The sequence below is a fragment of the Camelus dromedarius genome, chromosome 5, assembly GCF_036321535.1.
Source record: "Camelus dromedarius isolate mCamDro1 chromosome 5, mCamDro1.pat, whole genome shotgun sequence".
NCBI classification, from domain to species: domain Eukaryota; kingdom Metazoa; phylum Chordata; class Mammalia; order Artiodactyla; family Camelidae; genus Camelus; species Camelus dromedarius.
In genome coordinates, this window is record NC_087440.1 from 15,707,081 (window position 1) to 15,723,207 (window position 16,127).

Genomic DNA, 16,127 nt, shown 5'->3' on the forward strand with positions numbered 1-16,127 from the left:
TGAGCCAGGCCTTCCTTATGGCCCATGTGCCACATGAAATGGAGTCCTCATTGGCAGCTCAGACCACTCCTGGGACCGACTGTCACAGCTGGGTTCTCAGTAGGATCCTGAGATGCAATTTGGGCTGCAAGATGTTTATCAGAGAACATTTGTTAAGGGAAGGGGAAGGAGAACTGGGCAGAGGAAGAAGTCAAGCTGCAATGGAGGAAGCTCTGGAGTGAGTTTTGCCTGACATAATATGATACATTAGGCTGAAATGGCAAGGTTTTTATACCCCCACTGTGCTCAGTTCTCGACGTAGGAAGGATGCGACTTCAGGTGAAGTGTTTTCTATAGCTGCTGCAGATGAACTGTCGATAGCTAGAGAATTTCTCTTCTCCACACTCCCTGCAGCTCATCAGCAAGTCTTTCCTAGAAGAGGGATCGAGACAGCTCATCTTCATGTTTACCACAGCGTCTAACCCATCTGCTAATCATATTTCACTCTACCTTCAAAATATATCCAGGATCTGATCATTCCTTACCACTCTCCCATTATCATGAATGCTCTTGTTTAGGCAAACATCATCTTTCATATGGACTATTGAAATAGTATTCTAATTGATCTTCCTACTTAACTCCTTACTCTCTTACAGTCTGTTTTTCATAAAGGAGTCAGAATAATCCTTTTAAAATATAAGTCAAATCTTGTGACTCCTTTGCTTAAATTCCCCAATGACTTTGCACTGCACTCAAGAGTAAAATCCAAACGTCTCATCACGGTCTTCAAAGCACTAAGATGTGCACCTGTATTCCTACTCCACTATGATCCTACCTTTTATGACTTTTTCCTTTCCACACAGTGGTCCAGCTGAACTGACCTCCTTGCTATTTCTCAAACATGCCCAGTATGTTGCTGCCTTAGGACCTCTGCACATATTTTCCCCTCTCCTCAGAATGCTATTCTTTTAGCTGTCTGTACAACTCACTTTCTCTTCATTCAGGTCTCTGCTCAAGTTTATCAGAGGCTTTCCTAGACAACTGTATTTAAAATAGCATCCCTTGGAATTTGACACAACATTGTAAAATGACTATAACTCAACAAAAAATGTTAAAAAAAATGAAATGAAATAAAATAGCATCCCTTTCCTGCACTAGTTACTGTCTCTTACTCTGCTTTGCCTCCCTTCTTAGCAGTTATTATCTGACATGCTATATCCACCACCTAGACAAGAATCTGGCATATCATAAGCAACCAAAAATTGTTGAACGGATGGATGGATGAATCCTGGGACTTTCCTTTGCCGCTTTCTTGATGCTCTCTTCCTCTCTTCCAGTTTCTTCCTGCATTGTGCTGGCAAACATCCTCCAGTATCTTCTTAAGTATCTTTATCTCAAGAAGGATTTACGGGAAGGCTTTTTTTTTTTTTTTGAGAACTTGTATGTCTTTATTCTATACTCACACACAATTAATGGATTGTTTGCTAGGAAACAGAATCCAAGCAGAAAATCATTTTCACCTAAGAGTCCTGAAGTCATCACCCCATTGCCATCTACTTACCAAAGCTTTTGAGAAGTCCTATGACAACCCGATTCTTGATCTTTGTATGACCTGTTTCTTCTCTTTGAACACTTCGGTTATTTTCTCTATATCTGTGGTGCTCTGCAATTCCTTGATAATAAGCCTTAATTTATGCCTTTTTTTTAATTCTAAAGACCTGTTTCCTTCAGTTTTAGGAATTAAAATAGAATTTCCCCCTATGATTCTCATTCTTTCTGTAACTTCTATTATTTAGATAAAGTACCTTATGGAGTAGTCCTTAAATTTTTTCCTTCAACTTCCCACTTCTTTGACTTTCTGGGAAGTTGAAAAAAATAAACATTCATTCTGAGTTTAGAAATGACCTTCAGAAAGGAAGCCAAAATAAAGTCTTGTTTTTTGACTCGCTATTCACTCATTATAGTCATTATAGTGGCAGAATTATTAAATAAAGATATTGAGGTCATAGACAGTAAGTTAATCAGCCAACTGTTGGTGTGAACATTAAAGCACAGGTGAGTAAATCTTCTCCTTCAAACACAATATTCTATAATCAATATGTAACAGCATAAATACGATTTACTATAACTACATATAAAATAAGACTGCAGTTGTCAGTCTCAAGGGGATAATATGTAAACATCATGGTTAAAGATAATTTTGAGAGTAGTGACTACTTTGGCCCTTCTCAGCAATCCAGCTAGAAACTCAATTTCATTACAATGTGCAGTGTATGTGCAGATTAATAGATTAAGTGTATGAGAGACTTTCATTCCACCTAGCTAATACTCTTTTTCTGTGTGTGAATTTATAGAAACTGGTATACAGATAATCTCCAACTTCCTCCTTAACAACAAAGGGCAATGGCTAGTATAAGCACTATTGTCAGTAAATGTCTTTCCCCTCAAGGTTCTTATTAAGTACAATAAAACACGTAGTTATAGTTTCAACTACAACTTGAAGGTTGGACTTTATTTGGAACTTACAATTTTCTATTTGTATGCTATATGTTTTCTTTCAACTCTTGTATTAATTTTTTGTTTCACTAATCACATTCTTAATTTACAAGATCTCTTTTTTGTCTATTGCTTGTTCTTCATACTGTCCCATTCTTATTTTGTGAATACAATATACTTTTTCTTTGAAGACATTTAGTCCTTTTTTTCTCTTTTGTTCTCTGCTTGTCTGTTCCCTTTGGATTTTTTCCCCCTCCTTGTTAACTGGGCCCCTCTTTTTAATTTGGAGGCTTTCACCAAGTGTTATTGATGGGTGGTGAGTTTTGTCTAGTGGTCTTCATTGTAGGCTCAATTAAGTTTGCTTTGCCAAACTTTTCACTAGGGTCTTTTGATTGTCAGTATTTGGAGGCAAAACTTTGGTAAAATTATCACCTTCAGTAACATGGAAGGCAGAAAATGTGCCTAATGCACTCATAGCATTGGGTGAGATTTTGCGGTAGAATTTTGAAAGAATAAGCTGAGAGCTATTACTGCAAGTTTTAAGGTACTCTAAGAGAAAGGCAAGCTCAAAAATAAGGAAGCGGGTATACAAATATTATTGAAAGGGAATACAGAGCCTATGCTGGAAAATGAAATTGTTTTTCACCAAATCAAATGTGTGATTGTTAAATACTGCTTTAGGACAAAGACCAAATCCAGGGTATTGCATTACCATGGCCTCAAGAAAAGACCAAATAAAGGGTGTAACTACACACTCGTCTTGTACAACCTCTGAAGGGATTAAGGGGATGCCTTTCAGCTGAATCAAAGGACTACTAGGAAGATCAAGGAAATGAAAAGATTGATATGCTCAATACGTACACATCTCTACAAACTAAGTCATGAGTACTTTGAACATCTCAGGCTGAACTAGTTTCTCTAATCCTCTTCCACTGCAGTCTTCCCGACCTTCACTCCCCCAGCAACTTCCATATTTGGGTGAACTTCAACTCCTTTATTAAACTTCTATTAATGTAATATTTATAACAAATCTGCTTTCCTTACCAAATACAGACTAAACTATCTGGCTTCTCTAGAAAAGAGAGCCTGACGCAAGAAATTAAATCTATTAATTTATTAGAAGGGGCAATCCAGGCTGATGACAGTGAAAAAGAAAGTAAGGCTAGCAAGGATTGGAAGCAAATGCAAATTGACAAATTACTGCATTGCATTTGGTTTCTGCTTCAAGAAAAGACATTGCTGATAATTTGGCAAGTACACTTGCTTAGCTACATGGTACATCTCTGGGCAGAAGAATGAAAAACTGAACCTCAAAATAGTTCATCAGAAGAAGGGAGAGAAATTTGTCTGACAGCTTCTTCTAGCCCATTGATCCAAGTTTTCCAGTTAACTTCACTGCTCCTTATGGCATCATCTAGCTTTTTTGACAGTCACTGGGGAAACCCTGTGGCATGGTGCTTCCTTGAGTCCAGAAGTGTAGGGATTGGTCCTGGATTCTGAGCATGTGGCTAGTTGACCTCAGGCAGAAGAATCACTCAAATCCTCTGGTAGTGTGTCACTAGGTAGGGTGGTAGCTATGACAAAGAAAGTGGTTGGTGGCCTAGGAAACAGTGGGGCCAAGAATCTGAGAAGGCACTTGAGAAACATGTGTTTGATACTGTATCCAAAGATGAGATATCTATTGGCACAACAATGCTGTATAATAACAGCTATAAAGCCTCAGTGGCAGGGAACAATGGACATCCCTTGCTCACACATCTGGAATCAGATAAGTGTCAGTTAGGTGGTCCTGCTGATCTTGGCTGGGATGGCTCATATATCTGAGGGTTGACTGGCTATCAGTCAATCTAGACAGAATACAGCTGGGGCAACCAGGGCAACTTGGCTTGGCTCCATGCATATCTCACCCTCCAGCAGGCTAACCCAGGCATGTTCATGCTTATGGCAACAGCAGTAGCACGAGGGTAAGTGGAAATACACTAGATGTTTGGAAATACATATGATTCTCCAGAATCAGTGAGAAGGTACTCCAAAGGAGCATGAAAAAAGACTGTGAATATGACGAATACAGGGAGGGGTAAAGAATTAGGATTGTTTTGTTCAAACAGGTATTATTGTTTGGGGGGAAGAACTTGAGATTTGTCTGTAAATTAGGCTCTTATGAAGTATGTGGGTCATCTTTCCTACAACAGCTGTAAGATAGGGGCAAATTAGTTCCTTTTCTTCCCCCTTCTCCCTTTTAATTATATTTCGTTGATTTGTAGAGCCAGTTAAATGGCAATAGATTCTGGCTCAGGGAAGTTCAAATTTAGCCCAGAGAAATTCAACTTTGGCCCTGTTTAAATCAATTCAGGCCTTCCTCTGTTCCCAAGGCCACGTTTTAAAAATGAAGAAATCCATTCTAATTTCATTCTTATAAAATAACTGATAGCCAGTTACCACCTATTAACTCATAGGCAAATTGGCTAGTTAATGTGGCTAAGACTATGGGACCAACAATGTTCAGACATTACATAATCCACGTTCTTTTTTTAATGAAGAGAATAACACAATGGGGACCTCACTGAACCAAATCAGAAGTCCCAGATTCTAGATAAAGTTCTACCACTAAATAGTTATGTGACCCTATGGGCAAGCTGCTTAATCTCTTTAGGCCTCAACTGCCACATATATGTTAATCAGGGACTGCTCTAAATCACGTTTCAAATGTCCACAGTACGTTAGTAGGCATTACTTATTCAAATATGTTTAAGAAATACTAACTTAAATAAAGTTTAAAATGTTTATTTCAGAACTTTCCAGCACTTTTATGCTGTACCTTTTGAATCTCTAAGAGGGAAATATAATGTGCAATAAATAAAGTTTACCAGTAACTCATTTTCTTATAAAAACGTGTCCCATTGAATACACTTTGGAAAGTGTATTGTTATTTCCAGCAACCACTTGGGTGAATTTATCAGTCATGGTCCCATAAAAAGAGCAACTTCAAATGGGGACATTTGAGAAGAATATAATTGACTATTTACAAAGGTATAGGCAGAGTTTAGGGAAACCAGCAAAGTGTAATGACCTACCCTGGAGCTAGTAACACCTGGGAGTCATTAGTACCCATAAGTGAAAAGGGGGCCTGACATTAACTGGAATAACTGCTTGGAAAGGGACGCCTGATAGGACGGCCTTCAGTAGAGGGACAAAGCCTATCCATGGTGGCACCTGGCAGGAAAGGAGCCAGGGAAATAAATAATACAATTTCATTTTCTTTTCAACCTCCAAACTCCTGCTGGTGCTTCCATTTGCTGAACCCAACCAAAAGTCAGTGGGCAAGGGGACCTACCTCACAGAACAGAGAGCGGAATGGGAAAGAGTGAAGGGTGGATCCGGAAGGCAAACAGAAGCTAGTCAGCACTGTAGGACTCCATTCACGAGCAGCTAGATTAGATGATCACATGATGTCCTCAGGACTCAGTCTATCTCTCCACTCTGCTTTCCTTTGCTGGCTTCATTCTAAGGCAAGTTCTTGCTACCTGCAGCACAGATGTCACCAGCATCTCCAGGGTTATATCATGCTTAGTTTACAATTTTATAAAACAATAAAAAGAATAAACACATTCATAGCACTTACCATATGCCAGGTGCTGCTGAAAGCCCCTTAGACACATTAACTCAGTTAATCTTCATCATAATCCCGTAAGATGGCTACTGTATTACTATCTCTTCAGAAATGAAGAAACTGACATATGACTGGTAAGTGGAAAAGGAAAGCTGAGATTTACATTCAGGTAGTCTTGCTCTAGAGTCTGTGCTTTTAACCACTGCATCATACTGCTTTTTGAAAAATAAACCTTATCTCCTACAGCATCCGTATTACTTATCAACAGGATATTGGAACACATGCTCATCCTTGGATCCATCACTAGGCACTTTGCTTGCTAAACTGGGTCATGTCCATCCCTATGGTAGGACATGATTGCTAGCAATTCCCCCCCACCAAAAAGATGGCAGGCACATGAAAAAAGCAACAAATGTCCACCACAGACGGTGCTGACTTAAAGGAATAGTCCTATGGACTGGAGCTACAATTCTAGTTCCGCCTATGTTTGCCATTAAGCTTAAGCAAATTACCTGAGATTCTATGAGTATAGGTGGAAAGATATAAAGATCTCTAAACAAATATCTAATTATATCTAGTCATATAGATATAAATGTAACATTACTATATTAAAATATAGTAATAAAACTGAGATATGTCAGACTTGAGCAACTTGAAATCAATTTTTTGGTTAACACCATCTCTGAAAACTCCCTTAGAAATAAACTCCTTTTAAAAAATATGAAGTAAAATAAATGAAATCTTATTTTTCCAAGTGACCTTACAGACATTATACATGAATATGTCCTAGGAATAAACAAAACACAATTATAATTTTATTGATTTTAGCAAAATAAAATGACATAAGTGACTTCTTAAAAACTAATGGGTAAGTTTTCTTGTTTCTTTGTGTCCAGGGCATTTGGCATTCTTTATTAACTGGTGCATAAAAGAGTAGAAAAATAAAAGATTATCATATTGTCCTTTATACTTTTCTTTTAATATATCAGTATGATAGTCTACCAGAAAGTAGTAAATGGCTTCAATTGTGGAAAGGAAGGTATCTGGCTTTCCTTTTTGATGGCGCCAAAAGCAAGTCTTTCTTGTTTTCAATTCAACTTGCAGCAACCCTGCCAAAAACAAGAGAAGTATAAATACTTCCTCTTAACCATAGGGTGTGGTACAATAATGAAGATTTCTCTTAATTAGTTTAAAGATTTTTTTTTAAAAAAGAGTATAGATAAATTCCTTCAATCCCAATTCCAAATAGGATATTTTTCCTCAAATGCATTAAGGTATATACAGAAGCAATATAAAAGACAGAATGAATGGAAACTGAGGAAGCAGCCCAGGTGCCTATCAATAGATGACTGAATTAAGGAAATGTGATATATATTATGTAAAATCTAAAAATATGCAACAAATTAGTGAATAAAACAAAAAAGCAGACTCACAGATACAGAGAACAAACTGTAGGGGAAAAAAGGGTTATTATAGGATAATATGAAATTGTGTGTGAAACTTTTGAAAATTGTAAAGCACTATAGAATTTAAAGAATATTTCATTCAATAAAAAATTAAAAAAAGAAAAAAGACAGAATGACATCTTACCCATGACAGTTACCTATAAGTCCTGGATCCTGTAGCAAAGGGTTAAAAGTAGTTAACATTTAAGATGTTCATCTCTTTCTATTTTCTACCTACAAGTGTCTTTTTTTATTTTAACCTGTGACAGAATTAAATCCACCAATTTTCAGAAGAGTTTCATCTCCTTGATAAACTGACATTTAAAACATCATTCTGAAACTCACTGAGACCAGATAGGCAGGTTAATGGTCTTTAATACTGTTAAAAATTGACTTCTAGATTATCATTTTTTGGGTACCTAGAGCTGTTTCATTAGCTGTCACATCTGTGTTTTGCAGCCTCAATGACACAATCAGCCAACACTTTGTTCCTGTATATTTAGAGAGGAAATAACTCATGAAATCACCTAATAGTACTCTCGTCTCTTATAACACAGATGTTAACATACAAATCCAGAATGCTTTGAGCACCTTAGACCAGTACTCAGACTCATATATTTAATTTGCTATACTTTTTTAAAAGTGTATTTTATTTTAAAGTGAAAAATAAAAGGGAGAGGGTAGTATCAAAATTGGCCCACTGACCCAGATTAGGAACTTCTGAGTCATTAAAAACTTCCTATTATCACGCCTCACTTTACTCTAAAAGCTACCTAAGAAATGTAGCAGAGGATGACAAGAAATAAATAATACAAAAATATATTAAGAGATATGGAGGATCAAACATATATCTAATAAGAGAGCAAAGAGAATGGAAGAGAGATAGTATCAAAAAAGATAATGCCTAGGACTTTTTCAGAAACTGTTTTTAAAAATGCAAAGCCACAAATACATGAAATAATATATCTTAAGCAGGATAAACACAAAGAAATTGCTGCCTGGATCCATCACACAGTCTAACTGTAAAAGGGCAAGGAAAAGAGAAGATTTTTTTTTGAAGTCATTGAGAATAGGCAGATCATATTCAAAAGGATGGTAATCAAAATAACAGGAGACTTTTCATTAATAAAAACAGAATATTGAAAACTCTGGAATAAAATCTTAAAAGTGCCACGAGAAAATAACTGGCAATCTAAAATTGTCTACCTAGCAGAAATATACATGAGGAACAAGAGTGAAAAACATTAATAGACAAACAAAAATATACCAACGAACATAAGCCAATGAGATCCAATGAAAGGAATTTCTAAAGAATACATTTCAGCAAAGACAGTCTGAGTTAAAAGAATGCTGAGCAAAGAAAATGGTTAATATCTATGCAAATCCAACAAGTGCTGCCTGAATAAAACAAAAACAATAATACTATCTAATTTGTGGGCTGAAAATAAAAGACAGAACAAAAAAATAATGAAGAAAATAACAATAACAACGGTGAACCAGGAGGATGAATGAATCAAGCTTGTGTATTAAGTCCTTACAGTGTTCAAAAGCGGAAGTAAAAATACCATTTGACTTTGAATTTTTTTAAGTTACATGTGCATAGTACAATTGACTAAAAGAACCAAAATAGGCATATTGAAAAATGGAATTAAAAAAACCCTTAATCAATCAAAGAAAAGCCAGGAAAAGAAAAAAATAGTAAAAAGTAAGACAAATAGAAATGAAATTAAAATGGTAGGAAAAGATCTAAATAAATCAATACTTATAGCAAATGTAAAGAGACTACACCTTCCATTTAAAAGACACTGATTATCAGATAGAAACACAACAGGGATGACTTCCACAGGTCACTGCACTGGAGGTCTTAACACAGACAGTCATACAAAAACAATAAATTAATTAGATGCACAAGAACTGAAAAGAAAGAAACAGCTGACATAAACAGAAAATGTTTTTTTTAAATCTATGAACAAATTATTAGAAATATTCTGGGGTAGAGAGAAATGTAAAGACACAAAAATGTAAACATGATAAATTCTACATTAAGAATTTCTGTTCCTCAAAAACTGCCAGTAAGAAATACAAAAGATGAGCCATAAACTGCAAGAAAAGATTTCAAAACATTATTATCTGTATTCTAGAATATATAAAGATTCCTACAAGTCAATAAGAAAAGAAAAATAAAACACTAGAAAAATGGGCATAAGTATTTCACAGAATAGGACATGTGTACGGCCAAATAAGCAAACACAATGATGCTCAATCCAGGCAAATTGTGACCACAGTGATACCACTTTATACTCACTAGACTGGCAAAAACCAAACATTGGGCAGTACAATGGTAGAGGGGATTATGAATCAATGGGAACTCTTACACAGTAACGATGGGAGTATAAGTCTGTATACTCACACTGTGGAAAACAATTGGCATTGTCTCGTAAAACTGAACATCCTCTTTTGTAACAACCAAGCAATTTCACTTTTAGATATGTTTTCTAGAGGAAGACTGCACATGTGCAAGAACACTCATAGTAGCACTGTGTGTAATAGCAAAAACTAGAACTAATTCAATTGTTTCATCAATAGGAGACTGAATAAACTCACAGATGTTACACAACAGTGAAAGTGAACAGATTACAGCTACAATCATATAACATGGATAAATGTTGGAAATAAAATGGTGCGTTTAGAACACTAGTCCTGAGAAAACAACATACAGCTCAAAAAAAAAAAAAAGCAAAACTAAATAATTTAATCTAAGAAAGCAAATCTTTAACCTAAAACTTTAATCTAAAAGAGCAGAAGAATGGAAAACACATAATTCAGGAGAAAAGTTAACTCTGTTGAGGGGATAAAAAGAATGGCACGGGGAGAACACAGATAGATGGAAGTTACTGATGTAATTCCGGTGCTTGGGTTCTTAACAGTTCATTATATCATTAAGTGCTGTAACAATGCTATATATATTCTTTCATATGTTTCATAATTTAGTTTAAAAATTATTTAAAAATGTTTCCCTACTTAGTGTCAGAATTGGAGCTGAAAGTCAGGTCGCAGCACTTTCTTTCCACTACTCTTAAAATACAATTAAATTCATGTCTATATCAGGCTTTAAATTCTTTAACGATGCCACAGCAACCATGGGAAAAAGACCAAATTCCCAGCATGTCATTCAAGGGCATTCGTAATTTTAATTTCTTCAGTCTCTTCTACCATTCTCATGTAAACACACATTCTACACCATATTCAACTTTTTCAGGCTCCTGAATGCAAAATGATATTTTTATATTCTTGTGCATGTCATTCCCTTTGCCTGACATGCCTCTCCCTTATCTTTTTATCCATCAGCATTTCAACATAGACAGTGACCCTTCCAGGGACCCCAATAAGAATAGGATGCTTGCTGCACCCAAAACTTAGAAAATTTTCTATAAAAGGTTGCATGGCAGATAATGTCCATTGTCCTCTCAATATTCACTTTCTCCTTCTCTTTTATTAACAAATCTCAATCCTGTTCAGTGTGGTATGCGTCCAGCTAAAAACAATTTCTTCAGCTTTCCTTATTCCAGGTGGTCATATGAACGTGTTCTGGCCGAAGGAAAAATAAAATGGAATCTCCTAGGTGGAACTTCCAGGAGAGCTGTTTTTTTTAATTTGTTTTTCTTTTTTTGTATAAAAAAGCCAGACTCTATGAAAACACACACACACATACACACACACACACATTGCCCTCTGCCCTGCCTAAAAAAATGGGATACCTCAGGAACTAGCAGCCTTCTCACAGACAGGAAGATGAAAGGGATGGAGAAGAGAAAAAAAAGGGGAGTCTGAGTCCTTAACAGCATTGTGAAGTCCCGGTACCAGACCCGGACTACCTGCCTCTGGTCTTTCACATGTAAAAAGTAAACCCAAACTTGTTTTAAGATTCTAGCTGAGTTTCTGTTTCATGCAGTTGAACAAAACCCTAATTAGCAGCGACTATTAACAGTCAGGGTAAAGATATTACCTTATTCTCTTTCATGTCCCTCAAATCTAGGACACTGCCTAAAAACAGGTATTCAACAAATATTATTCAATGAATGGATATATCACAAAAGCCATTTTGCTTTTAAAGTATTCTATCTAGATATCTGAAAAATTTTAATTTAAATTATTTTGATTCAAAGATACACAAAAGCTGTAACAACCAAAACCAACCCCTTTTGAATTATTTGTATTAATGTTAATTATAACCAATAAGTAAAAGCAGTATTTGAAAATGCTCTAATTAGTACAATTAAAACCTTAACATAAGATTTTGACATCATCAATGTAATTTCTACAAGCAAAATAAAACAATACAAAAACTAAACAGAGAGTAACTATTAAAATGGTACTGGTTTCTATAATATGTGCACTATGTTCTAAAATGTTCGATATAAAGATCAAGATTCAGTGATTACTACCGCTAATCCATCCTGTTTTAAAGATTTGCTTGGAAGTATAAAGAATATTTTAAAACATACTAAAATATACAGACATGAGATTATATAAAAAACTAATACTTGTTTTTGAAAGTTCAACATATACATTAAAAAAATTCTCTTGCTAGTATTTCTGGCAATCAATAACTTTAAGATAAAGTTAGTAAAAATTTTTAGCTGTAACACACTAATTATAAATGACTTTTCCTTCCAAAATTATCATCTGAACTTCTTCAGCTGGCAAATGGGAATGAAAATATTGAGTGACCCTCACACTGTCGTGAGGACTGAATGAGGCAGTGTTATGTATGCCACAGCACTCACCGACACAGAATACAGTTTAGGCAATGCTTATTATTATGTGACCAAAGGTGTCACTTTGAACATAGTCAATACAGTCAGAATGAAGGGAAAGGACTGACTAACTTTTAAAAGAAATTACAATGTAACGCCAGTTGTAATAATTTGAACTCTTTTCCCAACAAAAACAAACCATCCTTCCCCACACATTCCCCTCAAGCTTTCCAATGGTGAGTCAAGAATGTCGTCCCTCTTCACTTGTAGGCTTAATTTTTATGATTAAATTAGGCACTCAACCTTCAAATGTTTTATGCTGACAGTAGTAAAACATCCACAGCCATTTCTCTGTATAGTTCAGCAAAACAGTATATTTTTACATTGTTAAGGGGATTCATAATTTCTGCAATCACAATAAGATAACAGAAACATTCCAATAACACTACATTTAAGGTTTTAAACTGAGGTTTAGAGTTGGTTTGTTCAGCTTAGTCCCATAAAATGATAAAATGTTTTAAAACCTAATGGCAGCGATTTATAACAAACAAAGGTTGTTTCTTGTGGAAGTAACTTGGCTTATCTGGAAATTGGTACTTCACATATATGAGATTATAAATATGTTGACCCCCAAAAACTTCCTGTGGTACATAAAGGAGCCAGAAGGGGCAGAGGTTGACGTAGGACATGCAGAGAAGACTGAGCCTAGAAATCTGTTTATTTCATGAATTTGAAGGAGTTAATAAATCTCTTCAAAAATGTTTGATGTAGCACAGAATTGAAATATACGACACTTTCTATGGGATCTGGGAAGGAACAACAGAAATTTTTGTACAAATGTGATTTTAAGCTTTAAACACAAACGTGAACACTGAAAACAGATTCGAACTGTACCTCAATAATTCCTTTTATAGTTTTTTAAAGTGTTAACACTTACGTTCTTCATTTGATCTTTTCTATACCATATAAGGTAATTATAAAGAAAAATAGCTCAGAAAAATCTTCAGACTGCAGAGTAACTTGCTGTTGTAACCGTCCAGGGTGCAACGTGGCAGGCAGCTCTCCAAACAGCAGGGCTTTAGCGTTCCATCTCTGTTACTCAACATCAGCAACAAGATTCCACGCCTTACGCTCTGCAGTCTTTCTCTGTTTCTGTCTCTCTCTCACACACACACACAATTTTTTTCTCTGTCTCTTTCTCTCTGCTTATCTTTCTCACACACCTACACGCAAGCACACACACAATTAAAACGATAAAGCAATCTTACTAACATGTATGATGTTCTCAAAGGTGCCAGCAATATAAATTAAGCTAGTTAAATCTGGTATTGTCAATCACTGTAGCTTGGGACTAATTAACAAAAGACTCCAAAAACTGTCATAAAGTTTCTTTTCTAGATAATGTACATTTTTGACAATTTTGAAACTGTTTTGGAAACTACCTAATACAAATTTGCTTTCTAATGGTACACAAATAAAGCCACCAAAAAGCTAGAAATAAACCTAAAACTAAACCTAAATAAACCCTGCTGTACCAGAAAGACTAATGAGGCCATGCCACAAAGGATGTGAAGGGTGTCCAGTGGCAAAATCTGAGACAGTTTGGGCATCAAAAAGAACATAATCATGATAGATTACAATACACTGAATTAAAAGGAAATCCATAAGACAACAGTAATTTTAAAAAGGGGCAGGGGAGAGAGGAGAAAAAAGAAGAGAGGAAAAAAGACAAGCTCTTCTTTATAGAAGAATACCAGCTAACAAATTTGGAATAAATAATAACATTAAAATTTCACCATTTTGCAATCCTTAATGCAGTTACTGATTTAGGCAACAGTCATCAATACATACTAAAACCACTCAGTAAAAAGCAGTTGGACAATAGTTCACAGTCTCAAAGCATCACCCCGCAGATGACTAGTATTTCAATCAAGGAAATAAACCTTTATAATGGCCAGATCTGAGAATCACCACTGTAATCAAGGAATTAAATTTATCAGCAGTAATGGAACAACTTATATTATATCCTCCTGATTTGATGTGTACAACTTCAGCTATGAATAGGGTAACCATATAATTTATCAGTGAAATAGCTTCACTTCTCAGAGTAAAAGGGAATGCTATTAATAATTACACCAAAACAAGAGATATAAACTATAATCATCATGGACAACCCTGGATTTATCCTTATCTGAAGTATCCCTGCAAAAATATTTTAAATGAATATAATCATGAAACATTCAGACAATTGACCTGTCCTCTTCACAAAAGTCTAAGTCATGAAAAACAAAAACAGGGGACTGTGCCACATTAAGAGAGACTAAAGAGACATAATAACCAAATGCAATGTGAGTTTACATGCTACATCAGAAGAAAAATAAGCTATAAAAGATATCTGTGGGTCAATTTGCAAAAGTGAATATGGACTATATATTAGATATTACAGAACTTTTGCTAATTTTCTTAGAGTAATAATAGTATTGTGATTATGCAATTATCCTTTAAAGACGTACACTTAGGTATTAAAGGGTGATGTGTTGTAAAGCCTGCAACTTAATTTCAAATGGTTCAACCAAAAATATATATGATATCTAAGAATACACACACACGATAGAGAAGGAAAAACAGAGCAAATGTGGCAAAATGTATGGGTATTCAATGCAACTTTTCTAATATACCTGTAGATTTGAAGTTTTTTGAAATGAAAGTTTGGGGAAGGAGCAATTTAAAAAAAGACAACTCTTTTTTCTTACCTTGAAGCCTCTCATCAGTGAATATTTTGTTTGTTTGGTTCCAGGTGCTATCTATAAATACAATTTTTTTCAGTGTTGTGTCTTCACACTTGCTGTCATTCAAACCCTGTTCTTCAGTTTTCTTGCGTTTAATGGACGGCTTGTCAGGGTCATCATTTTTGCCTCTAACATTTTGAATCCTTTTTTGTAGATGAAAAGAAATATCCTTTACTGAGACAGACTTGGGTCCAGGAAAAACAAGAGCAACCTAAAGCAAACAAACTTAAGTTAGTAGTATGTTATTATGATCTTCAAAATGAATAAATTCTGACTTAAAACTTTAAGGGAAAAAAATATGTTGAATATCAGAGAAATAAGTATTAGGTTCCATTATATGAGTTTCCTTAATATGTATGGTAGTTTTTGGGTTTTCTCTACTAACTTACAATCATAATATATTATCTAGAAATATTATTGTACTTCAATATGTTATTCACCTATTGATGAAAGTCAAGTTAATTGTACCTTGAATCAAAAAAACCAAACTCTATAACATTTTATAAGATAAAAGGCAAAGTATGAGATACATTTTAAGAGAATCATTGAAAAGTGCTCAATAATTAAATACCATTTTCACTTATATAATAAGCAGAGATAAAACAGATGATACAGCCAATGCTAGTAAGGAAATGGTGTAACAGGCCTTTATAGCCATCACTGATGTGGGTTTAAATAATGTAACTCTTGTGAAAACAACCCCTGCCACAAAGCAGGTATCCAGTAAATATCTATTAAATGAACAAATGTTAATAGAATCATGGGTATTTTATCCCCATATTTTTCTCTATTTCCCAAGTTTTCTTTAATGAGCATGCATCATTTTTAATATGAAAAAAATTAACATTATAAAAATAAACAAAAAATCTTGAATTTATAAAGTTCAAAATTATTAGTTTTTTAAACATTCACAATGCATGCCTTTATTTCCCCCATATCCAATTAGCAAAGTCCAGGGCTTCTTAATTTTCTTAGACTATAAGCATTTCATGTCTTTTTATATTACCTAGCACTGTGTTGTATTTAATTGACATAAATGATATTTAGTTGA

The 16,127-nt window shown here is 35.0% G+C and overlaps 1 protein-coding gene across 4 annotated transcripts in view; it reads right to left on the reverse strand.

Annotated features, from left to right (window-relative positions):
• DTWD1 (DTW domain containing 1) overlaps nt 1-16,127 on the reverse strand; it is a 62,083-nt gene that overhangs the window by 36,470 nt on the left and 9,486 nt on the right. For 2 of the 4 annotated variants that reach the window (XM_010998505.3, XM_010998485.3), the window contains exons 4-5: nt 15,041-15,287; nt 6,873-7,194 (exon numbers count right to left, since the gene is read on the reverse strand). In XM_010998505.3, the coding sequence (XP_010996807.1) occupies nt 6,947-7,194; nt 15,041-15,287 (495 nt within the window). In that variant the 3' untranslated portion in view covers nt 6,873-6,946. Of the gene's footprint in view, nt 1-3,603; nt 6,217-6,872; nt 7,195-15,040; nt 15,288-16,127 lie in introns of those variants that run through there. The other 2 variants (XR_010380851.1, XM_064485617.1) reach the window with 2 other exon arrangements.